This window comes from Dendrobates tinctorius, unplaced genomic scaffold, assembly GCF_039654945.1.
Source record: "Dendrobates tinctorius isolate UK_male_01 unplaced genomic scaffold, ASM3965494v1 ptg000007l, whole genome shotgun sequence".
NCBI lineage: Eukaryota > Metazoa > Chordata > Amphibia > Anura > Dendrobatidae > Dendrobates > Dendrobates tinctorius.
In genome coordinates this window covers 32,821,237-32,848,984 of record NW_027361675.1, presented here as the reverse complement: position 1 = coordinate 32,848,984, position 27,748 = coordinate 32,821,237, and the positions used below count along the sequence as shown (strand labels likewise).

Genomic DNA, 27,748 nt, shown 5'->3' with positions numbered 1-27,748 from the left:
AGGTGCTCACCACACATCTAGATAAGTTCCTTGGGGGGTCTAGTTTCCAAAATGGGGTCACTTGTGGGGGGTTTCTACTGTTTAGGCACACAGGGGCTCAGCAAATGTAACATGACGCCTGCAGACCATTCCATCAAAGTCAGCATTTCAAAATGTCACTACTTCCCTGCTGAGCCCCAACGTGTGCCCAAACAGTGGTTCCCCCCCACATATGGGGTACCAGCATACTCAGGACAAACTGGACAACAACTTTTGGGGTCCAATTTATCCTAGTACCCTTGTGAAAATAAAAAATTGCCAACTAAAAAAAATTTTTTTAGGGAAAAAAAAGATTTTTTATTTTCACTGCTCTGCATTATAAACTTCTGTGAATCACCTGGGGGTTCAAAGTGCTCACTATGCATCTAGATAAGTTCCTTAGGGGGTCTAGTTTCCAAAATGGGGTCATTTGTGGGGGAGCTCCAAAGTTTAGGCACACAGGGGCTCTCCAAACACGACATGGTGTCCGCTAACGATTGGAGCTAATTTTCATTTCAAAAAGTCAAATGGCGCTCATTCCCTTCTGCGCCCTGCCGTGCACCCAAACAGTGGCCCCCCCCCACATATGGGGTACCAGCATACTCAGGACAATCTGGACAACAACTTTTTTGGTTCAATTTCTCCTGTTACCCTTGTGAAAATAAAAAATAGCGTGCTAAAAAATCATTTTTGAGGAAAAAAAATGATTTTTTATTTTCACTGCTCTATGTTATAAACTTTTGTGAAGCACTTGGGGGTTCAAAGTGCTCACTACACATCTAGATAAGTTCCTTAAGGGGTCTAGGTTCCAAAATTGTGTCACTTGTGGGGGAGCTCCAATGTTTAGGTACACAGGGGCTCTCCAAACGCGACATGGTGTCCGATAACGATTGGAGCTAATTTTCCATTCAAAAAGTCAAATGGCGCTCCTTCCCTTCCGGGCCCTGCCGTGCATCCAAACAGTGGTTTATGACCACATATGAGGTATCGGTGTACTCAGGAGAAATTGCCCAACAAATTTTAGGATCCATTTTATCCTGTTGCCCATGTGAAAATGAAAAAACTGAGGCTAAAAGATAATTTTTGTGAAAAAAAGTACTTTTTTTTTTTTTACGGATCAATTTGAGAAGCACCTGGGGGTTCAAAGTGATCACTATGCATCTAGATAAGTTCCTTGGGGGGTCTAGTTTCCAAAATGGGGTCACTTGTGGGGGAGCTCCAGTGTTTAGGCACACAGCGACTCTCCAAACGCGACATGGCAAGCGCTAAATATTCCAGCATATTTTCCATTCAAAAAGTCAAATGGCGCTCCTTCCCTTCTGAGCCCTGCCGTGCGCCCAAACAGTGGTTTTTGACCACATATGAGGTATCGGTGTACTCAGGGGAAATTGCCCAACAAATTTTAGGATCCATTTTATCCTGTTGCCCATGTGAAAAATGAAAAAATTGATGCTGAAAGAAAATTTTTGTTGGAAAAATTAAAATGTCCTTTTTTTCCTTCCATGTTGCTTTAGTTCCTGTGAAACACCTAAAGGGTTAAAAATCTTCTTGAATGTAGTTTTGAGTAGCTTGAGGGGTGCAGTTTTTAGAATGGTGCCACTTTTGGGTATTTTCTACCATATAGACCCCTCAAAGTAACTTCAAATGTGAGGTGGTCCCTAAAAAAAATGGTTTTGTAAATTTTGTTGTAAAAATGAGAAATCGCTGGTCAACTTTTAACCCTTATAACTTCCTATCGAAAAAATATTTTGCTTCCAAAATTGTGCTGATGTAAAGTAGACATGTGGGAAATGTTATTTAGTAACTATTTTGTGTCACATAACTCTCTAGTTTAACAGAATAAAAATTCAAAATTTGAAAATTGCGAAATTTTCACAATTTTCGCCAAATTTCTGATTTTTTAACAAATAAACGCAAAAATTATCGATCTAAATTTACCACTAACATGAAGCCCAATATGTCACGAAAAAACAATCTCAGAATCGCTAGGATGCGTTGAAGCGTTCCAGAGTTATTACCTCATAAAGGGACACTGGTCAGAATTGCAAAAAATGGCCAGGTCATTAAGGTCAAAATAGGCTGGGTCATGAAGGGGTTAATAATTCCCTTATGGGACTTGAAGTTGCAATCGACTGATCACCTATGCTGTACATAGCCGTGCTTCAGCAGAAATGAGTATCTCCTATGAATTCTGGGCATGAACGACATTCTTAGGAGTGTTGTAATTACAGGGGTGGGGGTCTTTGGCTGTCATGACAATCCATCGGCACCCCGACATCACGTTACGGGCGCTCTGATTGGAGCAAGGAATGACACGCGCCCCGTCAGGCTAACAGCCAAGTGTGGAGCAGTGCTCCACCCGTGTCTGCTAAAGGTACTGTATATGTTCATGACAGATGATTAAATCTACTGTCATGTGTGGGGAAATATGCGGAACCAACACCAAAGTAAATGACACAACATACGCATATATTGGGAAGAGGTTAAAGCTACTACTTTCATTTTGTCCTTTCTGTGTCTGTTATGTCCGCCTGTGGTGTATTTTTTGTTACACTCTTTACTTTGTTAGTTGCATCCAATGGCGTACACTGCAGGCCATGCAACTGTATAGGGCTTGTGAGCTGGAAAATCTACTCCATGCCAACATTTTCCCTATATGTATGGCAGAAGTTGAGAGGTCACTCCATCCCACCATTGATTGAAAGGATGCTTTTATTTGAGTTAATTTAAGCCAATGAATTATCCTGTGTATTTAGTAACTTGTAATGTTATGGGCATACCTACTAAGCTAGCTTCTCTAAGCCATAGGTCATAATGAGCAGCAAGGATGGACTAGAGGCGACGGAGCAACAGAGTTGGTCTTGACGGATGGCACTTAGATCAGTAACACCTAGGACAGTGGGGTTAAGCAGGATGGCAGACAGGTAAAGTGGTACAAGACGTACTAGATGAAGCAGAATCAGATAAGGATTAAATAAATTGCCTTATTTGCATCAGATAACAGCTGATAAAATAATAGCTAGATGATTTTAAAAAAAGCAAATAAAACCATAGTTTGTGGAACCCTCTAAATGTGCCTATGAGTTTTCTGAGGTAGGTAAGAAGCATGTGTCCATGATCTATTCCAGCCAGAACTGAGAGGAACACTTAATATGGTGTAGTCTTGAGCTGTTTCCTTACTTTCTAGCCAAGATTATATCAAATACTGCAACTGTGTGGATATGGGTTTGTTCTTATATGTATTTTCATGCAGGAATTAATGGACACATACATAAAAAGTATTCACAAGTGTCCCCTAACTACTGTGTTAAGAAGGCTTAGTACATCTAATTGAGCTTGGGTGCTCATGGGAGCATCATTTAACATTTCAGATAAACCCTTGTTAGGTAGGGGTTAGGTCATCTGTAAATCGTGTACATCTCTAATACAATTGGTCCCGATCCTTGTAAGTGACAGGAACAAATGCTACACTTGATATTAAAATGCAGAGTATATAATGTCATTGACATTAGTAATTAAACTCTCAAAAAGTTTAATATGTCCACTTTGAAGTGCTGAAAGACATGATGAATTAGTGTCGTGGCTGTTATATGTGACTGTGGTGTGTTTGTCTGAAATTTACACTTTTATAGTTCTTGTGCCGTGTGTCAGGTATCCTTTCAATTATATAGATTCAATATTCATGAGCTGAGGATAGAGATGAGCAAATACATTTTAGTGAAATTGAATTTTATTTAAATTTTACAAAAATCTGCATTCACCAAAATGTAAATTTTTTTGTAATTAGCTTCCACATGAATGCAGCAAAATGTCAGGTTAGAAAAAAACCCTTATACTCAACTTAGGGCCCTGTCACACATAGCGACTCACCAGCGATCCTGACAATGATATGAACTTGTCAGGATCACTGGTTTGTCGCTGGAGAGCTGCCAAACAGGCAGCTTCACCAGCGACCAGCACCAGTGACGACAAGCGCGCGGCGTCGCTGTGTATCTTAGATACCAGCGCGCTGGTGCAGGGAGCTGATTACCAAGGTAAACAGCGGGTTTCTAAGTGCCGCGTGGCGCTTAGAAACCCGCTGTTTACCTTTGTTACCAGCTCCCTGAACCAACGCGCTGGTAGCTAAGGTACACAGCGGGTTTCTAAGTGCATCTAAAAAAAAACAAAAGGTTTTCTGTCTAACCAGGTCCCTGGTTTCTTAGGTCTCTGATAGAAGCTATGGACTAGCTGTCTCCAATTGACCTACCCCTTCTATACGTCACACTCGGTTTTGGGGACGCAAACTTTCTAAGGTTCGGATCTGCCAACAATACCCCCCAATGCTTTTTGAGGACTTGATAAACTCTCTGATTGTCCATCATATGTTCCAATCAACCTCACTAGATTAGGCTCCTGATCCCTAGTATCTCGTTTCCTCAAAAGGGATGGTCTATAAGCAAAGAGGGCTTCATTGTATGGGCCATCCAAAACCTCACATGGATAATCTCGAGCTCTTAACCTATCATATAAGTCATCAGTCTGCCTCCTAAAGGTGCCAAAATCTGTGTAGTTCCTTCTTATATGCATAAATTGACCCTTTGGTATTCCCCTTTTAAGGGGAACAGGGTGATGACTAGTCCATCTCAGAAGGTTATTAGTAGATGTGGGCTTGCGGTAAGTACAAGTCCTGATGCTCCCATCAGGCTCTTTAGAAATTGTCAAGTCAAGGACATTTATGCTTCTGTCATGCTGTTCAGAGGTAAATCTGAGTCCAATCTGATTAACATTGATGGTCTCAATGAAGCGGCGAAACTCATCCTCTGGGCCAGACAAAAAGACCAATATATCATCAATGTATCTGGCCCAGAGGCTGATATACTGGTTCCACCACTCATCTCCCTCTCCAAAGATATGGGTTTCCTCCCACCAGCCCAGGAAGATATTTGCATATGTGGGGGCACAAGGGCTCCCCATTACAGTACCCCTGAGCTGGTGGAAGTACTCCCCATCAAAGAGAAAGTAATTATGAGTAAGACAAAAAAACAGAAGTTTTTCAATGAAAGAATTATGTCTCCAACAGTCAATCGCCCTAGTTTGCAGAAAATGATTGATGGCTCTCATTCCACATGCATGGGGTATACTACTATAAAATACTTCCACATCAATGGAAGTCACCCACGTGTCAGCACCCACAGTAATCCCTTCTAGCAAACTTAGGAGATGTAAGGTATCACGAACATATGAGGGGAGTGATGTCACAAAGGATCTAAGTGCTTTGTCAAGGTAAATGCCACTGTTTTGCGTTAATGAATCAATCCCAGCTACAATTGGGCATCCCTTCAATGGCACCAAACCCTTGTGAACCTTAGGGAGGGCGTAGAAAGTTGGTATAATGGAATTGCTTGGTTGCAAAAATTTCCATTCATTTTCTGATAATAGGCCCTCTTCCCTGGCTTCTCTCAAAATACTCATAAGATCCTCCTGATATATTAGGGTTGGGTCCCCCTTAAGTTTTTCGTATGTACCTGGTTCATGCAATAATGACTTGCACATTCCCAGATATACATGATGGTCCATAATTACCAGGTTTCCGCCCTTATCGGAGGGCTTTATTATGATAACATTAAACAATCGCTTCTTAGGGTGCCAACCTCCATGGCAAGGAAGGAGTCAGTATAGGCATATTGTAGGGTCTTGGCAGGCATTTTTTGTATTGTATGTATCTGGGTTTCTTTTTGTTACCCTTCATACTGGGTTAGGTGTTTTTATAATAGAGATAATAAAATATCTGGTTTTAAGGGAAATATATGTTCACTTTTTGGGTTTGGACATAAGCCCAGATGGGGCCACTGAGAGGGTGCCTGTGACAGCACTCTTACAAGTTCTGCTATCAATGTACCATATCTCTGATGCGAAGTCAAGTTGCACAGTAATTAATTGTTTTCTGTGTGAATACAGTTAGGTCCATATATATTTGGACAGAGACAACATTTTTCTAATTTTGGTTCTAGACATTGCCACAATGAATTTTAAACAAAACAATTCAGATGCAGTTGAAGTTCAGACTTTCAGCTTTCATTTGAGGGTATCCACATTAAAATCGGATGAAGGGTTTAGGAGTTTTAGCTCCTTAACATGTGCCACCCTGTTTTTAAAGGGACCAAAAGTAATTGGACAATTGACTCCAAGGCTATTTCATGGACAGGTGTGGGCAATCCCTTCGTTATGTCATTCTCAATTAAGCAGATGAAAGGCCGGGAGATGATTTGAGGTGTGGTGCTTTGGAAGGTTTTGCTGTGAAGGAAACATGCGATCAAAGGAGCTCTCCATGCAGGTGAAACAAGCCATCCTTAAGCTGCAAAAACAGAAAAATCCCATTCAAGAAATTGCAACAACATTAGGAGTGGCAAAATCTACAGTTTGGTACATCCTGAGAAAGAAAGAAAGCACTGGTGAACTCATCAATGTAAGACCTTGGCGCCCATGGAAGACAACAGTGGTGGATGATCGCAGAATAGTCTCCATGGTGAAGAGAAACCCCTTCACAACAGCCAACCAAGTGAACAACACTCTCCAGGAGGTAGGCGTATCAATATCCAAATCTACCATAAAGAGAAGACTGCATGAAAGTAAACACAGAGGGTTCACTGCACGGTGCAAGCCACTCATAAGCATCAAGAATAAAAAGGCTAGACTGGAGTTTGCTAAAAAAAATCTAAAAAAGCCAGCACAGTTCTGGAAGAACATTCTTTGGACAGATGAAACCAAGATCAACCTCTACCAGAATGATGGAAAGAGAAAAGTATGGCGAGGGCGTGGTACAGCTCATGATCCAAAGCATACCACATCATCTGTAAAACACGGCGGAGGCAGTGTGATGGCTGGGGCATGCATGGCTGCCAGTGGCACTGGGTCACTAGTGTTTATTGATGATTTAATCCGGTACCGAAGCAGCCGAATGAATTCTGAGGTATTCATAGCCATACTGTGTGTTCAGATCCAGGCAGATGCAGCCAAACTGATTGGTTGTCGTTTCATACTACAGATGGACAATGACCCAAAACATAAAGCCAAAGCAACCCAGGGGTTTATTAAATCAAAGAAGTGGAATATTCTTGAATGGCCAAGTCAGTCATCTGATCTCAACCCAAATGAGCATGCATTTCATTTGTTAAAGGCAGAAAGGCCCACAAACAAACAGCAACTGAAAACCACCGCAGTGAAGGCCTGGCAGAGCATCAAAAAGGAGCAAACACAGCGTCTGGTGATGTCCATGAGTTCAAGACTTCAGGCAGTCATTGCCAACAAAGGGTTTTCAACCAAGTACTAGAAATGAACATTCTATTCACAATTATTTAATCTGTCCAATTACTTTTGGTCCCTTTAAAAACAGGGTGGCACATGTTAAGGAGCTGAAACTCCTAAACCCTTCATCCAATTTTAATGTGGATACCCTCAAATGAAAGATGAAAGTCTGAACTTCAACTGCATCTGAATTGTTTTGTTTAAAATTCATTGTGGTAATGTCTAGAACCAAAATTAGAAAAATGTTGTCTCTGTCCAAATATATATGGACCTAACTGTAATTACATCCCTGTTGGAAGATATCAGGCTGCATATATTACTATGTTATCCTTGTGTTTAACTGTATCCCTGCTAGAAGATACTAGACTGCAAATACTTCTCTCATTTGTGTGACTAACTGCATCCCTGCTGGAAGAAGATAGATCCCTATACATTTACTATTTATGCTTTTGCAGCGCAGGGGTCCATCTGTATGATGTTTGAATGTACTCTCCATGTTTGACTTCCACATCTCAAAAACATATTAATAGGGAATTTAGATTGTGAACCATACTGGGGAGAGTGAGTGATACAAGGCATAAAATGTGCTGCAGAATTTGTTGATGCTGTAGAAGCAAGCATAACAAATAGAGACCACTGAATCTTTTGAAATGTGAATTCACCAGGTTTGACAAATATTTTCACAAAATTGAATTTACAGTGAATCAATTTACCGCTGTAAATCTCAGTTCTGCCAAACCTCCAATTGGTCTGAAAATGTGTGTGTTTACACTTTGAGGTCAACTTGGGCTGTATCCAACTCCGTTCAAGCTCCTCAACACAAAAATATAGTAATGTCAACGTTACCACACCAAAGAAGCAGATGGTAACTTGGTAGTAACCAACATCCCATTTAATAACCCTGAGGACTCACAGAACTTTCATATTTTTTGTTTTATTAAAAAAATAGTCAAAAATTGTCATTTGCGATCAGGCAAGACCGTTCTTTGCACAAAACTGATGGTGTCATTTTCAGAGGTAACTGCATACTATTGTGACTGAGACAAGTGATATGCCATATATTCCATAACGCCCTCCTCTTTATCTCTACTAATAAACTTACCGTAGGCAAAGGTGGGTAATTGTGGTTGGCATTTGGTAGTATAACTCCAAACGGTTGGTGCCAGTGATGGTGATGCTGCTATGGCTGCTGTTGCTAGTGGCAGCCTCCCACATTATTAGCCAAGCTATGGTTTGTTTTTGTTTTTTACTTTTGCACTTCCCTGTCCATTGCCACTTTTTCTTTTACCATAATTTTGTACAACACTAACGTTAACTGTTAACAATCTTCTCCACCCCAATTATTCAACCTTTGACAAAAAGTCATAACATGAAATGTGGTTAGACATACAGAAACCAACATGGCCAGCAGGCCACACTATGGTTGCGGCTTTTATGGTTGCCGAATTGGACTAGTAAAACACATATAGAAAAGCAGAGAAGTACAACTAAATATCAACATTTTTTATTTTTATTTTAACAAAAATCAACCATCTTGTTAAAAAAGCCCTGATAAATGCTGTGTGCACATGCAAAAATCACAGCACCTACATCAGGGTACTGTATTATTGATGCATGTATGGATGTAAAATGTGACTAGCAAAACAGATGTGAAAACATTTTTGCTTGCAACATTCACACTTTGTGACATAGAGTTTCACAGTTAAAAATCAGATTTTGGGGTATTTTTCTTTAGTAATTTAAACAAATTTATTATCCCACCCTTCCAAAAATAATTGTTCAAGAAATGCAAAAACTCAGTACATTCTCTTCTGGTTAGAAAACACACTCTAGCACTGATTTCATAATAATTTTCTGTTGCTTTTTGCTGCTTTTTAGCACATTATGAAGAAAAAATGTGTAATTGTAATTAAAATGCAGCAGAACAGATGCTAGCTACACTATTTCACTGATCAATGACACTGTCTGGCACTGGCACCTCACCTATCTTTTTCCCCTATAAATTGGATCTCTGTATTATTGCACTTATCCTTATGATTGCTGCAATTGTACAATACATTATTGGAGTATTTGTTTAATGCTTTAGAGTTCTGTGATGATCAATGGAGCAGATATCTATTCTTCCAGCTAGGACCGTGGTCCTTAAGCTGTCATCCTCTAAAATGTTAAAGTTGTGCCTCTCTTGACGGAGGCATTGTGTCCTGGAAACTGTCCTGTAGAGTGTTCATGGCTGCGGTTTTGTAAAGTCTCTCTGATTTATCTTGCAGATTGATAGAAATCCCTTCTTATACCCACATCTGTGGTTCAGTTCATCATCCACAGGTCGGGGGGTGGGATGAGTTTAACTGTCATTGTTTTGAGTATTTAATCAATCTGCATAGAATGTCCTGCACTGTTTGCAAGCCTACAAGCTACATGGACTCATACAATGGATAATCAACATATTATCAAATATCGATTGTTCAATTACCCAATGTCACTGTCCCTCAAAAATAGTAGACAATGAGCTGTAGCAAACAGCAACTCAAAAGTCAACATCCAGGCTCATGCGAACAATAGTCTGTGTTTCTTGACCAGCCAAACATAATAGCCTATGTCAACTGGCTTACTGAAATTGAATTCTGGATAGTTAAGATTAAATGCTGTATCATCACAATTAGGTCTTCAGAATAATTAATAAAACATATCGAAATTTTTTTTTATACTGTTAAAATAAAAAGGTTACACATAATTGTTAAAATGCCAGATTTTTGTCATGTAAAAAAAAATCACACCAAGAAGAATTATTTAAAAACTTTTTCCAACTTTAACGTCACTGAGAATCTTTATCATTCAATTGAATAGCAAACTAAAATCGTAAAAATGTATGTGGTTGCATAAATAAGCACACATTTAAACTAATACTTTATTCAAGTGCACTGTGAATTTATAACATCATTCAGTCTTTTTGGGTACAATTCTATAATGGCACATCGAGATTTGACAATCTTTTCCCACTATTCCAGTAGTGCTCAAAATCTGACAGATTTGGGGTGCGTCACCTGTGTGCAGACCTCTCCATGTCAACCCACAGATTTTCAATTGGTTTCAAGTCTGGGCTCTGGCTGGGCCATACCAAAACTTCATTCTTCTGCTGGTGAGGCCAATCTTTTGCTGATTTGGAGGTATACTAAGGGTAATTGTCATGCCAAGAGGTGAAATTCTATTTCATCTTCAGCTTTTTAGCAAAGGTCTGCTAATGAAATTAGTCCCTCCAACTTAACTAAAGCCCCTGTTCCAGCTGCATATTTCTGCTTCTATATGCTTCTCTATGGGTATGATATATCATTATAGAATGCTGTATATCAGCCCTGAAAGGTAATGGTCGGAACTTATATCAGCCAAAACTGCTGACAGGTTCCTTTTAACATGAGTTTAAATGTGATTGGTATCATTCACACTTGGGCAACCACTTTATTTTAGTTTTAGTTTTTAATTTCCACTGAAACAGATTCAAGTTTTTGCTCAGTGGAATTGTACAGATTATGGGTGACAATAAAGGTGGAAAAATTGCTTTTCTTATTATGATATTTTTTTACATGACAAAAAGTTGGCATTTTGGAGTGTGTAGACTTTTTTTATACACCATATATATAAATATATGTCTAATACATATTTAGCAAAGTGTGGTATACATTATTATAAATATTACCAAAGACAGTGCAAGAATTGACACGAGTTTCTGACCTGCCTGAACTGTATTCTACTTCTATTAGACAAAATATGGTTTGTAGACATAAATATATCCCACACCTGCCACCACCTATGCCACATCCCATCCTAAGAAAACACTTAATAGAGTCTTAGATGCTATATGCATGGCTCAGTTTTTTAATAAATATGAAGTTACTCACCTCATGATATATTAATAAATCTGTCCTGTACTGTATCCTACACACATATCCTGTTTTCTATACTGCAGACAAACCCTGTAATAAACTAAATGAAGCCTGCAGGTTCCTTGGCTAGTATTATACCACATACTTGGCACACGGCAACTTAATATAGACTGAAAGGAAGCAGAAATATATGTAGCTGTAATGTGTCTGAGTTGGCATGTTTTATTATGCAATAATTTTTCAGAAATAATAATTGGCGTTGCTACAAAATGTATTTACAATTGCCCTGAATAGCACTCTGAAGTTTCATAAGACTGTATCCAACCCCTTTCAATTTCTATAATGCAAACAAAATATTAATATTATAAACATAAGTATATGGTAACCCAGAAATAAACAACAGGTGAATTACTATCACAGTGCAAACTTTTCATGGTTTTTAAATTAAAACAAAAGTTAAAGATGTGTCCCTCTTATTCATTTGTGATCAGACAGACTGTGCTATGCTGAACAATGACTCAAACTGACTGTGTCACTGTCAGAGGTAACAGCATTCCTCTTTGACTGAGACAAGAGATGTGCCATATTACATATTACATGACCCTCTCTTCTTCATCCTCAATAATATATTATTAAACACACTTGTCAAAAACAATACTGTGCATAGCACGTCAAACAAGACAGTGTAACACACTGCCTGAGGGTCTCAGATTAAGAGAAACATGATTTGGTCATAATAAAAATATACAATTTATATTTAAACATGTATTAAAAATTATTAAAATAATCAGGGATTACCCAAATGGAGCATGCATGGATGGTGCAGAAAATGCAGAGATATATTATAGATTATAGTTATAACTGATACAAGTATAAGAATAAACATAGAATGTAAAGTGCCAGTGCCAATATGAACAAGAGCTGTTTGCACAGTCCAACTAATTTCAGTCTTGTATGGCCATGGATAAGATCAATTAGGTTAAAGTGCTAGTGCTAAAGGCCCCGTCTCACATAACGAGATCGTTAGCGAGATCACTGAAACATCACAGATTTTGTGACACAACAGCGACCTCGCCAGTAATCTCGCTACGTGTGATACATAGCGGCGACCGGCCCCCCCTCGCTGGATATCGTTGACCGTGCTCGAATGTCCTGGGCCATTTTTGATCATTGGCGTCCCACTGGCCAGCATGCATCGCTGTGTTTGACACCAACGAGTGGCCTCGTTGGCAACACAGAACTCAGGGACGCAGGCGTGAGTCGTCAGAAAAGCTGCTGTGTGACAAGGTCCCAACAACTGCAAAGGTCGTTATACGGATTGCCGTATCGTTGCTGCGTCATTGAAGAGATCTGCCTGTTTGGCAGCTTACTAGCGACCATTTAGCGACGCACCAGCGATCCTTACCGGGTCGTATCGTTGTCGGGATCACTGGTGCATCGCTATGTGAAACGGGACCCTTAGATTCTTATTACCTGAAGCTAAGTATACTTAGAGATCATAATGTATCGAGTTAGGATTTAGCAACACTGGTTTAGGGCTTATGTTTACTTACAGCTATGGGGCAGAATGGAGATCTGCACCACAATAATTAAATACTCCCTAGAAAGCAATTTGTAAAAAGTTAAAAAAGTAAAAAAATCCTTATTAAATCCTTACATTTGTTTGACCTCATACTTTATTTCCCTAAACATCTGTATATGTGTCTATACTATAGTTTCTATCTGTTAATATACCCACCTACTGTCATTTTTTCCACTATCCAATGCCATTCTCTTCTGAGTGACATCATCTCTTTGTAGACTGTCCGACTTTTTGCTCTATGTGTGAATCGGAAATCTAAATAGGCTTACATTACATAAGCCACTTCCGGGCAGCGTGACTCACAGAGCCTGAAGAGCAGTGACGTCACTCAGAAGAGGACTGGAGTGGCGTTGGATACTAAACAAGACAATGGTAGATGAATATACTAACACACTGACACTACAGTACATACACATGTTTAGGGAAACAAATGTTCATGGGAGAGCTTTTTAAATGCCATCTTTACCAAATGGTAAAAACACAGGCAGAATTGCTGTTTTTATTCATTACTTCATTGAAAAAAAATGATAAAAGCTAATCGTTAATTAAATATATGCCAAAACGGTACTATTGAAAAATGCAATCTGTAAGCAGGAAAAGGAAAAAAAAGACTCACTTTTGAGCAACAAAAAAAAATCTTAATAAAAAGTGTACATATTATGGTCCAAAAGCATCTTTCTCTGATTAAGGAGAATCTTCATGATCACTGAGAGAACAGCTCTCTTTCCTACTTCTATATATTGACACTATCTAATTGGTGCAGGGCATGAAAGAAAGCTACCAGTCAAGGACCTGCACATCATGTGCACCTGTGTGTATGTAGGCTAGCTGCATGTACACATAGGAAAGCTATTAATGTATGTAGGATAGCTGGGTGTATATGCAGGAGAGCTGTGTGTGTATGTATCAGAGCTGTTTGTGTGTATGTATGTAAGAGAGCTGTGTGATTATGTAGCAGAGTGGTGTGTGCATGAAGGAGAGCTGTGTGTATGTAGCAGAGCTGTGCGTGTATGTAGCAGAGTTATGTGTGTGTATAAAAGAGCTGTGTATGTTTATGAAGCAGAGCTGTTTATGTGTATATGTAGCAGATCCTTATGTGTATATGGCAGAGCTGTGTGTGTATATACAGCATAGCTGTGAGCATATGCAGCAGAGCTTTGTCTGTAGCAGCCCTGTGTGTAACTAGCAGAGCTGAGTGTTGCAATATTGTGCATGCACCAGTCTACATAATGTGTGTGCTAGATCTGTTACCTCCCAATCTCTCCTAGTGTTTCCAAATGAGTGATACTGTCCTAAGGCCTCATACCCATTGGCGATTAAAAAAACGGTCCGATTTCTGGACTGGAAAAAAGGGTGGAGTGTTATGCCAGTGTCATGCGATTTCTTTGCGATTTTTTTATTTTTCCATCCGTTTTCCATCCGTTTTTCATCCTTTTTTTTTTCCCAGCCACTCTTTTTCTACAGTCATTTACAGGACCATTTACAGTGTTCTAAACCACAGAATGGTGATGTAATCTGTTAAAAACGGATGGAAAACGGATGGTCCATTTTTGGTCCGTTTTTTTAATCGCACCCATTGACTTCTATTGACCAAAATCGCTGCAAATTGCAGCATGCTGCGATTTTTTTTCTCAGACCGATTTTGGCTGAGAAAAAAATTGCAAGTGAGATGTCACCCATTCACTAGCATGGGTCAGAGTGCAATCCGATTAAAAATCGGATTGCAATCGTCCGATTTTATCGCCAGTGAGTATGAGGCCTTACATTTCTTTACACCACCAGCAGTGTGAAATTAGCAGGGAATATGCTTCTTCTATTTTCTGCTATTTCAACACCGAGTGCATTTGATAGTATGGTGTGTCCTACTGTCCAGAAAATGTGACAATGATCATATGCGACACTAGTGAATTCTGAGTTATTTGACAGAGCTCTCTATTCAGAATCCCCAATTATCAGTTAGAGTGGAGACTTATCTGCAAAAAATATCTATTGCTTTGGATGAACTGTCCTGTCATTTATTACCAGACAATCCAATGATTTGAATGGGCACTGTGGTGGCACTGCAGGGAAATTGGACATAAACTGCCAGGCTTCCTCACTAACAATAGTTAATCAATAGCTGGTTCCAAAATCCAGTAGGGAAACATTTTATGATTATACTGGTAAAGGTACCGTAGAAACAAATTGCAGGCCACCCTTTAAAAACTGTATTGGAGAACACTTTCATAATAATTAATATAAGACAGCTGACATTGCCTAGAAAGTATTGGGATGAAGTACCAAAAACTATGATTTATCCATAAGGCACATATTGTACTTAAAGATTTTAGAATAATTACTTTAAGGCCAGGATCACACATGCGAGAAACATGGCCGAGTTTCGCATGTTAATACCCGGCACACGGGAGCGAAGCGTGTGGCTCCATGTATTGCTATGCGGCCATACGCTCCAATCCGAGTGCCGGTGGCAGTGCCGGGTAGTAACATGCAAGACTCGGCCGTGTTTATAACATGTGTGATCCTGACCTACGTCTAAATTACCACAGTCCTAATAGCCCATAGTCCAGTGAATATGGATTTCACCAACAGCTAAAAAGAATTAGCTTAAGGCCGCTTTCACACTTCATGCTCTCGGTATCCGGCATGGTGCGGCGAAAAACCGGACTACCGGATCCGGCCGCAAACGCAGACACCGGATCCTTCTTTCTGCCAGATATATTCCTGGCAGATATATTCCTAACCCTTGTCTTAGGCCGCTTTCACACTTCAGGCTCTCGGTATCCGGCATGGTGCGGGAAAAAGCCGGATCTGGTCGTAACAGGCACCGGATACGGCAGTCTGGTTTTTCGCCGCACCATGCCGGATACCGAGAGCCTGAAGTGTGAAAGCGGCCTAAGACAAGGGTTACAGGCATCATACGGGCTAGTGTAGAGGCTTTCAGACCCACAGAGGAAATTTTTATGAAACATGCTTCATCAAGGTGTACACCTTCCCAACACCATAAATTATATCACTCGACATGTACTATAAGTAACTGTTCAGAAAAGTAGGAGAAAACATTCATAAATCAGTCACATATGGTGGTGATGACCTTCATAACCATGGCACTGGTAACTATATTTGTTTCTATTTATCAATGGTGTGCATTTAATGATGCTAAGTTTTTAATTTCTTTGTAGGAGAATGTTCCCAAGTTACAAAGTTAAAGTCACTGGGATGAACCCCAAGACGAAATATATTCTCCTCATAGACATTGTTCCAGCTGATGATCATCGATATAAATTTTGTGATAACAAATGGTAAGAGCTTATATCCATGTTACATTAACTGTTAATGAAGATCAAATTCATTTTTAACACTAAATTTTTTACACTAATAAAGACATATTTACTCTTCTTTTTCTTTTTTTTTGCTGTTAATATTGCAGAAGGAACCATGCACCTTTGGAAAAAAATGTGTAAGGGTTTATGCGCACGTTGCAGATATGGTGCGTTTTTGCCATGTAGATTTGCTAGCAAAACCTGAAGCAGTCCTTATGCCAGTATGGTAAATGAGAAGCCTGAAGTGTCATGCACACATTGCTTATTTGTGACTTTGACTTGCAGATTTGGTGCATTTTTGCCCTGCGTTTTTCACTATTGACTTCAATAAAATCAATCAAAAGCACAGGACAAAAACGCAGCAAAAACGCAGCAAAAATGGGGCAAAAACATGCATTTTTGCAGCTGCATTTTTCCTGCAAAGAGATGCAGAAATTGTGTAGATGCTAGGCTATGGTGCATATAGTCTAATTCTTCATTAATACATTATTTTTTTCGAGGTGTACAAGAAAAACTGAGTTTCATCAGTGATCCTAGTTAGAGCTTAGTCCAAGTTTGGTCCGCGTTTCATCAGATTTTCATGTATGTGAGAAAAAAGGAAAACGTTTCCCTATTCTTTTCCTTTCTAACAGTCTGTGAAAATTGGACTGCACTCGGATGGCATCCGAGTGCTGCCCAATTGTTTCATGGACCCATAGATTTGCATTGGCGATTTTGATCCAACAATCAGATCAAAATCAGATGTGTCTCTGCAATTTTACATGGACCTCATATACATGTGAATGACCCCATTCTCTATTATAGGTACAAGTGCTAACTCCCAATAAACACAGATAGAATTTGTACACAAAAAAACGGACGTCTGAATGAACACTTAAAGTAAATGGTCCCTAGGGCTACATTCACGCATCCAAGTGAAATTTACCATCTGTGAGAAATGGATTGGTTTTTTTCTCAGGAGTCATCATTGATGTAATCCTGTAGCAGCCAAGTTGCAGCTATGTGCCATAGTTTTTTTTTTCACGGTAGAGATGTGCTTGTTCCTAAGCCAATAAAAAGACCACTTGAATTTTTTTTTTATTATAATTAGATTTAAATTATTGAATGATTTATTGAAGTAACAAGTAGGTGAGACATGAAAGCAAAATGGATAGAAGAGTTACTTCTCTGAGTCTCACAGATCTCACACTTGGCTTTGTACTTTTCATGGATGTGTGTATAGATAATCATGGGCTGTGTGCTCATGATGAGTTTTTGATGAGTTATGATGCCGCGTATTTTTGCTGCCCAAAAATGCTCTGTCTTACAGTACCAGCAAAGTGGATGGGATTTATAGAGCTCTCATACTCACTGTGCTTCTCTCTTATTCACGGTAAACTGACCGTGGTGCATGTTTAACGTGTTTCTGCAACATGTCAATTTCTCTTGCGAGTATGCTGAGTTTTATGCACAGATTTGTGCATAGACATGCATTAAATGCAGAAAATCCACAGGTAAAAAACGTACCTGCATCAGAAACGCATTAAAAGGGTGTATAATTCGCAACTGATTATATCGATAAAGTTTTGACAAAACCAAATATCAGGAAGTATCAAAAAGAAACAAACATGAAACAAAAAACAGTGTCAAAAACGTGATGAAATGCATGTAAAACACACACTCAAAAACACAATTTAAAAAAACACAAGTAGCCTAAATTACTCAAGATACAGAAATGGGGCAAAAAATCGGCAACATCAAAAACTCATCAAAAGTTCATTATGGGAAAGTACAATAAGTAACAGGTTTCTTGCATTTTTTTAATTGCGTTTTTGAGTTTTTGCTTACATACATTTTCATTGCGTTTTTGAGGCTGCGTTTGTCATCTTTTAAACAAAGCTGCTTTTTTTATGCTTCCTGGTATTTGGCTTCGACAAATCTTTATTGATATAGTCATGTGCGGATTACATGCGTTTTTGATGCATTTCTACCTTGGAAACATTTTAGAAATGCATGTGCATTGTGCATTTTTTTGAATACCTATAAGAGAAATTGATATGTTGTGGGTTTAAACATGTACCACAAGTCACTTTACGTTGAGTAAAGAAAAAGCACAGTGGGTAGGAGATTTCTGTAAGGGTGCACTCACAGGCTCACAACTGCATATAAATATGTCAAGTGCACTGTGATAGAAAAGCGCATTGCACTCACACTAATGTTATTCAATGTGGCAGTGTTCATCTGTGAGTTTTTCTACAGCCGCAATGGGGAACAACTTACTGCATATGGCCCATATATCGGCCAAGACTCACCAATGCAAGGAAATGGGTGCGAGTGGAGTCTCACCTATTTTGTGAAACCAGCAAAGGTAAAGCTAACAGCTGTGAGCTGTGATGGTTATTGGTCCCTTCCCAGCCTAAAATAACCTCTTGCAGCCACCTCAGAACTGGCTGAGATGAGTTTGATATGCGCCAATTTTGAATCTTTGCCTTGGTTTTTCCCAATTACCCTGGTGTGGTGGCATTTGTGGTAATGGTATTTGGAGTTGAAGACAGCTCTGATTTGTCCCAAAATAAAACTACTGCCATCAATCCCTGGTATTAGTAATGGAGAGGTGTCAATCAAACACCCCAATTATTAACCCAGTAATAAAAAAATACACACGCATCTAAAAATACTTTATTTGAAAAAACACTCCCCCACACTTTTCCTGGTTCACCAATTTATGGGGAAAAAAAACTCATAGGAGGTTCCACATAGTCCACGGAATCCGACATAGTTCACAAGTGAAAAATGGAAAAACATAAAAGGAGAGAAAGAAAAACAAGACACTGTCCCTTGTTCACCAATTTATTAGAAAACAAGGGTCCCACGTAGTTCTAACGTAGTCCAGCGCTTCCCTATTCTGTCATTAATTCATTTGTATAGGATCTGTTTTTTACTTACGGGATCCATTTTCCATAGACTTCAATGTTAAAAAAACAAATCTAGCAGAGATTAATTATTTAAAAATGAACTAAAAAATTGTGTCTACACAACTTTTTTGCCAACTGATTGCTGCTGGATCCGTTCTAACTGATCACTACTTGACATGTAAACATAGCCTAATTCACATTTTTTTTTCCATTTCTATATACAGATCACAGCATTTTTGTGCAGTGCATGGTATGGTTAGGAGAGGTACAGTTAGGTCCAGAAATATTTGGACAGTGACACGGGTTTTGGCATTTTAGCTGTTTACCAAAACTTATTGATGATAAAATTATATAATCAACATGGGATTAAAGTGCAGACTCTCAGCATTAATGTGAGGGTATTCACATCCTAATTGGGGTAATGGTTTAGGTAATGCAGCTCTTTAATACATAGCTGCCTCTTTTTAATGAGACCAAAAAAATTGGATAATTATCTCAAAAGAGCTCATGAGCTGCATAGGCTATTGCCTTGTTAAACCATCATCAACTAAGCAGGTAAAAGGACTGGAGCTGATTCCAGGTTGTGGTATTATTATTTGGAAGCTGTTTCTGTGAACCCACAAAATGTGATCAAAGAAGCTCTCAAGGGAAGTGAAACAGACCATCATTGGGCAAAAAAGAAGAAAACCATCAAAAAGATAGCAGAAATGTTAGGAGTGGCAAAATCAATATTTTGGTACATTCTGCATAGAAAAAAAGGTGTGCACTGGTGAGCTTGGGAACTCAAAAAGGCCAGGACATCCACAGAAGATAACAGTGGAGATTGATCACAGAATCCTTTCCATTGTACAAAAAAAAGCACTTCATAATATCCAAACAAGTGAAGAGCACTCTCCTGGAAGTAGGTGTTTCAGTATCTAAGTATAACATAAAGAGAAGACTTTGTGAGGACAAATACAGAGGGTGCACCACTAGTTGCAAATCATTAATCAACCTTAAAAAAAGAAAGGCTAGATTAGACTTTGCAAAAAAAACCCAAAAAACTAAAGAAGTCAGCCCAGTTCTGGAAAGTATTCTTTGGAAGGATAAAATTAAGATCAACTTGTACCAGAATGATGAGAAGAAGAAAATTAGGGAGAAGGCTTGGAAAGGCTCAATGACCCAAAACATACTGCAAAAGCAACGCAGGGAGAAGTTTTTTAAGGCAAAGAAGTGGAATATTCTACACTAGCCGAGTCATTCACCAGAAATAAACCCCATCGAGCATGCATTTTAAATGCTTAAGACATAATTTAAGGCAGAAAGGGCCGCAAACAAGCAACAACTGGTCAGCTGCAGTAAAGGCCTGGAAAAGCATCACAAGGGAGGAAATCCAGTGTTTGGGGACATCCATGGCTTCCGGACTTCAGGTAGTCATTGTCTGCAAAAGATTCTCTACAAGGTATTGAAAATGAACATGCTATTCACGGTAAAGGTAATTTGTCCAATTACTTTTGAGCCCTTGAAATGAGGAGGCTTTGTTGAAAAATGATTGCAGTTCCCAAACATTTCACAGAATATTTTTGTTTAACCTTTCATTTTCATCTCAGTTTAAATTTACATAAAAATATTGGCATGCAGAGCCCAAATCACGAAGATTCAGTCAATGCCCAAATATTTATGGACCTTACTGTAACTGTATCTACTTTTTATAGTCAGCTGTATACACATAATCTCTTATAACCTTAGTATCATTTTAAATATATTGATATTTCATTTTTTTATTTTTTTAGGATGGTGGCAGGAAAAGCTGAGCCTGCAATGCCTGGAAGGTTATATGTTCATCCGGACTCTCCTGCCACTGGAGCCCACTGGATGAGGCAACTGGTGTCATTTCAAAAACTAAAGTTAACCAACAACCATCTAGATCCTTTCGGCCATGTAAGATTACAACTAATATTATAATGTAAAAAAAATGTTTTTATTTTGCAAAATTATCTGCATTTGATAATATTGGACTCTACGGTTTACTCCGATTATTACATGCAATAAGTTTACACTGTACATGTAATATGGATTTCTAGCATGACGGCTCCCTTGCTTGTCTTATGATACATACTGTTTTTTTATTTAGCCAGAAACAAATTAAATATCTTGGGCATAAAAAGAGGCCTGTGTATAAACAAGAGAATAAATAATGCAATTTTACAAAGCGACTGGTTACTTGCTTTAAGCCGGGATCACACATGCGAAAAATTCGGACGAGTCTCGCACATCAATACCCAGCACTGCCGCCGGCACTTGGGAGCGGAGCGTGCGGCTGCATAGTAATACATGCAGCCGCACGCTCCGCTCCCTAGTGCTGGTGGCAGTGCTGGGTATTTACGTGCGAGACTCGTCCGAGTTTCTCGCATGTGTGATCCCGGCCTTACATGGAGTCCTGCTTAAATTGGAGTATTTTGACAGGCACAGCTTTAGTGTGGAAAATTAAAATATTTCTCTTTATGAATCAATTTCTACAGAATATTTACAGTTGCAGCATATTAAAACACAAAGCCATGATGTATACAGATATCATGTTACAATTTTAATTGGACACCACAATGGTTTGTACCAAGTATTCAAGTTATTCCTTATGGACAGGATAAGTGACATCTTATTAATTGCTGCAGGTCCAGCTGTTGGCACTTATGGCACCTATAGATAATGAAAGAAGCAGAGGAGTGCATGCTTCAATTCCATTCCATTTGGACAACGAGAATGTTGGTATTAGGAGGGATGAGGGGCGGACTTATGATTGGTGCAACCTGTGCACCGGCATAACTGGGCCTGAACGGTAAAGGGGCGAACTTCCACCTATAAATCAGGCAAAATTATTATTATTATTATTTATATAGTGCCATTAATTCCATGGTGCTGTACATGGGAGTATGAGCGATTAGACTACAAAGGGCCCATATACATTTCTTGGAGAAGGGTCCTTTTAGTCTTTGTCCACCAGAAGGACAGACCCAATGGTCATACCCCCAGAAATTAATAATCTACACCCTATTCTATCGACAGTTTCTTATACATTTGGTACAATCCCTTCGACACAGCACAATCAATTGAAGTCAAGTTAGATGTTAAATTACAGTTTCCCTTACTGTAAGTCATTGCCGAATTATAGTATGTGCATCATTTTAAGAAATACTACATTTATAACTTTGGCAGAATGTACGACTAATGCCAGAAAATATTATATTATGTATATACAAAATATAGTTTTTATCAGTACAACACGTCGCTAAATATCACTTAATTAGGTCCTGTATTCTGCTGACATCTCAGCTTTTTATGTCTTCTGAGCATGGAAAGTCTTAAAATGGATCAGTCACCACATTTCACAGCGCACTCTGTAAACATTATTAAGCAGATCTCTTAGGACATGAATCTATTGCAATGTGAAATCTGGTAACTGATCTGTAAATCTATTTCAACATCAGTTTTTCCATGGTAAATCCATTTAGAATACATGGAAAAATCTGAAAATGTTACATTAAGATTTTGCACCAGATTGCTCTGGCTTACCCTTTTAGAATAGAAAATCCATAGCATGACCTGAAAAAGCGTAATATTTTTTTTTGCCTTGTGTGGATGTACACCAAAACTATGCAACAAATCTGCAAAATCAGAACATATGTATATAGAGCAAAAAATGGTACATTTTGATACCATATGGGCTCTAGCTTGAAATAATCCACAGCAGTTGAGACAAGTCAACTGTTTAAGTATTTTCATAGGTGTGTGATGATTTACATTTTGGGAGGGTATAACATTTTTAGTTTTAGGGTATGTCAAACAACAACTTTTAAAATAAGGCAAACCTGTTAAATTTTTCAAGCAGAATACAGTTCAGGAAACTTTGGTGTTTTTCTTTGTGAAGCATCTTTTCTTACTTTTTTCAGTTGTTCGCTGAGCGTTTTTGTACCAGTTTTTTGGCCGTCGATGTATTTTTGGAAAGTTTTCCCATGGTTTTGAGATTCGTTTTTTACTATCTTTTTTTTCATTCCATTGAATAATGAAGAAACGACCACCATTTTTTTTATACATAATAATGGCAAAACACTCCAAAAGTTGTTTTTCAGGCAACTTATGAGCTTAGCCCTTGACTAGTATTGTAAAGTACATAGCTTTTTCTGAGAAAAAAAATACCAGAAGAATGAAATGTCACTTTTTTTAACCACTTCTCATTTTTAGAAACCGAGAGGTTAAAAGATATTCAAAAGTGAAAACATATATCATTTTTACATGGAAATGCATATGTTCATTCTTTTAAGCATTTCCTGATATGTTTTTGAAGTGGTTTCCATGGTGGAATCTACCTAAAAGGAATATTTTCATCTGCCTACAGTGGCTGTAAAACAATAGCCAATAAGCTATAAACAAGACTTCATTTAAAGAAGCACTCCTCCCTTCAAAATGTTTATCCTCTTTATATATTACAATCATCATATTATATAGCACTGGGTCCTTACAATTGTTCATTTTGCATTCTTCCCAGCTAATTCTTCTCTTTTCCATTAGTTCTATGACATCATGTGATTATAAACTGACTAGCTGAATCCTTCTAAACTCTGTGTAGAAACAAGAGGTCACTTTTCCCTGTATGAGTCATAAATCACGGCAAAAGTCCCTGGTAGGGGGAGGAGGGAGCAGCTGTGTCAGAAGGTGAAGAGGGGAATGATAAATGCATGGACGAGAGACTTCCTGTTTCTACATAGAAAAGAGAAGAAATAGCTGAGTAGAAAGGCAAAATGAGCAATTATAAGTACACAGTACTGTATAACATGATGACTGCAATATAGTAACTAGATGAAAACGTTGATGGGAGTGCTTTTTAATGGCCAGTTTGACAGGCTGATCATAATTCTATTTATTCATTTTACTCACACCATTAATTCCACAGCGCTTTACAAACATTATCATCACTGTCCCCGATGGGGCTCACAATGTACATTCCCTATCAGTATGTGTTTGGAATGTGGGAGGAAAGCAGAGAACTGGGAGGAAACCCACACAAACACAGGGAGAACATACAAACTCCTTGCAGATGTTGTCCTTGGTGGGATTCGAACCCAGGACTCCAGTGCTGCAAGGCTGCAGTGTTTACCAATGAGCCACCGTGCTGCCTTATGCTGTGTTATAGAATTATAATAATTAAAGAATTATAATTGTTATAATTGTTTTGTGCGCATTGTCTATTAGCGTTATTGGCAGCAAAACTCCTGCCCATGCAGGCTGATGTGCTGCCGATAGCAGTGATTTTAGTGCAAGCATTAATGAGCCAGTCACTTAATGATCAAATACTTATTCCTAACTATTAGCTCATCTAAATGGGTCTCTAAACCTTCCTAGCTGATATTTTTGAAAGTTTACTGTTTAATGATGATTTAAGTGTTTATCAGGTGATTGTTTTTTTAAATGCGCTCTTATAATATGCAGTGTATAGCCATAAGTTTCAAATGTATTTTCTTAAAAGGAACCTGACAGGTCTCTTTCTTATCCTGGGTTCTAAGTGCAGCGTTGTGTAGTGATAGATGTACTGAGTTCAATAGCAATCTGATATCGTTTTTAAGAACTTTTACATTTTGACACTGGATTCTTAAAATAGTGCAGGATAAAACAGTCAATCAGTGTCTGGAGGTTGGAGGAGCCTGCGTATCATGAACACCTTTAGACTATTTCAAATTAATGGGAGTGGGTATCTAGGGTATTGCTGCTTTCTGACAGACATGCTTTACTAATGGCTAAATCTGAAATGGCAACAGTAAAGCTGGCCATGCACATTAGATATCTTTTTCTCCCTACACCACTTTGAGAGTGGCAAGTGCTGACCCTACACATCAGTGAAATGCATCCCTGGTTGTGTGGTAACAAAAGCGTCTTGACATCTTTTCAGTGGGTTGCATGGTGCTAGTAGATGATGCAGCAATCCAAAACCCACAAAAATAACTGTTTACTGAGAGAACTGTTGAAACATATATACAGCATGCAGCAATGTACAGAGCTTGATCATCAGTACATTTTCTGATTCAAACATAGGCACACAGCTAATGGTTACATGTGGCCGTACATTTCTTGTATGAATCATTTCCATTACATGGCATCGATGTCTTGAGCCCTGCGTACTGTGATAGATCAGCTCATTTGGCTGTACATAGAGGTAGACACAGGAACAGTGTCTCTTTAAATATCTTCAAATCTTCATCTGGTTTATTAAAAGTACTGCATAAACAAGTGCAACGCTAGCAAAATGTAACTAATGTAATTAAGTGACTGCAATGAGACGGTTTACCTTGGAAGTGCGTAAACTAAGTGACTGCCAGGTATCCACTAGAAACTCTGATGGTGAGGATAGGTTTTGCTGCCATTTGTCACCATCTACCACGTCAAGGCAGTCCCCGAGTCTGCAGCACCTAACCGGAAGGTCAGAGGCGCGGGTACAAGGTACGGAGAATCGAGACAGAGACTTAGTGACATGGTCCAAGGTTGGGGCAGGCAGCACAGGATCAGTAAATGTAGCCATGGTCAGGAGCGGAAAGGCAAGGCAGGATGGGTAAACAAATCTGTTCAGTAATGTGAAGCGGAATACAGAGGAAAGCTATTAGAGTAGGATCCAACGATCAGATGGGAAGCGGTAGGAGGAGCTGTCTAATAAAGGTCCTGCTAACACGTGACAGGGCAAAGAAGCTAATCTCTGCAGGACACAGTAGGGTTAAATTCCTGCAGAAACTGGCCATATTCCCCTAAAGCTAAATGACTGCTATAGTAGAAGCAGACTCAATGGGATGACCTGATGCAGGGAGAAACCGCACAGTGAGAAGAGGGGCGCAGAGGAGATATGCGGGTTACCATTGTGACAATGTAATTTCTATTGAATTACTGTGAAATATATATAATGCTCAGCATAAATGAGTACACCTCCTTTGAAAAGTAAAATTTTAATCAATATCTCACTGAACACATCTCTGAAGAGTCAAGATGAACATCACTCTCCATCCAGCATCCAGGTTCTAAAAAAGGACATTGCTGAAAAATGGACAAAGATACAAATACAGAGAAGTCATTGAAAGAAAAGGTTAAATGTACCACAAAAAAGTAGAATACCAAAGAAAATAATGGCAAGATCACGTATCTACTTTTCAGCAGATGTTTCATAGAACAAATGCACTTTGTCAAAGCAAGATGGATAAACTAGCCTAACATTACTTTTGTAACTTAAAATAGTCACTTATTTTTAATCCATGCCTGAATCTCTATGCCGACTATATTTTTTGTTTTGCTGTTTGTTTTTAATTAGGTTGAATTTTTTTTTTCAATTATTGTTCGTGAAAATTTTGAAAAAGCTACATGTTTAAGGTTTCATACATTCTGTAAGGCATCGGGTTCCTGTCGCTGAACAGCGGGAATCCCGAGCCTCGCTTCCGGCGGTCTCACATTCCTCTCCAGCCGCAGAGGAGGTTGCTCAGCAGACTCGTCAGTCCCGGTGCTCTGCCCAGACTAGCTCCGTTGGTTTGGTTGCTGCTGCCACCTCTGGTCCAGCTATAGCAGCGCATGCTGGTCAGCAGCGAGCTACTCCAGGGACTAAGTCCTCCTTTTGGTCCACTGAGCATGCCTGTGGGACGCTCTCTCATTGAAGATCGGAGGTCACATGCTCATGTCCTTCTCCAGCTCGGATTGGACCATCAGAATGGTCAGGAAGGTCCCGGAAGGACGCGGCTATAAAAGATTCACATGGCCACTCGGCCATGCGCTAGTATAGACTGCATTACCAGACTATGAGTAGTGAGTGTTGTATGCAAGTATGAATGTCTCTGGTGACTGACTCATTTGAAACCCCTACCCTTGGTATGCATGTGTTGTGCAGCTTAGCCTGTTAACCGCCCAGACTTAGGTGTAGGTAGAGGCAGAGTCTGAGGCTAACATCAGTGTCCACCGGTGTCTCTGCACGCCACGGTGCACGTGCTCGACACTCCTCCTTAGTCAGCAGCTATAGTGGCATCTGCAGGTGCGGCGCAGCACGCTCAGTAGGTTTAGAGGGACTCAGACCTCGTGTCCTTGGGGCTGAGTTCTCTGACCACATACTGAGCGCTCTCTTGCCGAGTGCTGTGATTTTAACAGGCTCCGGCATTTATGTTCAGCGGTGGCGTGGCTCTGTGTCGTAACAGAGTTCGCTTCTGTTCACACTGGGTGACTCACTGGGTGAGTTCGCTTCTGTTCACACTGGGTAACCCACATGTGACCTCTTGTATACCACTTTATTCTTCCGCCATTACTAAGCAGCAGTTTACCACCCCTGCACGGTGGACCCCGGGCTGCGAACGCACCTTACTATTATTTTATTATTTGGTGCGTTCCGCCAGCCCTAACACATTCTTACAGCTTTTCTTTGCTATGGTGCATCTAAAAATGAAAGTAGTTTGTAAATTATTTTGTTTAAAACTATCCTATAATTTTTTTTGTATACATTTTTTATGCTTATATGTAATCTATGTGTTTCAATGGCTTGTGACTACAAATAAACCCTATGTAATGTAGAATTGCCCACTTGTATTATTTATTGCTCATTTCCACTTTCCCCATCTTTTTATTAAATGAGTTGTCCACTTTCAGGGAAATGGACCACAAACACTGTGAAAAAACTAAAATAACTTAACACAGCAGGTACTTACCTTCCCCAGATTCATTGACGATTGTCTTCTATTGCTTCAGTTTCAGTGTTTTGGTGGCAGTGATGACATCAAGTTGACG

At 39.2% G+C, this 27,748-nt stretch overlaps 1 protein-coding gene across 1 annotated transcript in view; it reads left to right on the top strand.

Moving 5' to 3' along the window:
- The window catches only part of TBX4 (T-box transcription factor 4), a 331,723-nt gene that overhangs the window by 189,531 nt on the left and 114,444 nt on the right, over positions 1–27,748 (top strand). The window contains exons 3-4 of the mRNA XM_073571710.1: positions 15,942–16,061; positions 20,749–20,896. Of these exons, the coding sequence (XP_073427811.1) occupies positions 15,942–16,061; positions 20,749–20,896 (268 nt within the window). The remainder of the gene's footprint in view (positions 1–15,941; positions 16,062–20,748; positions 20,897–27,748) is intronic.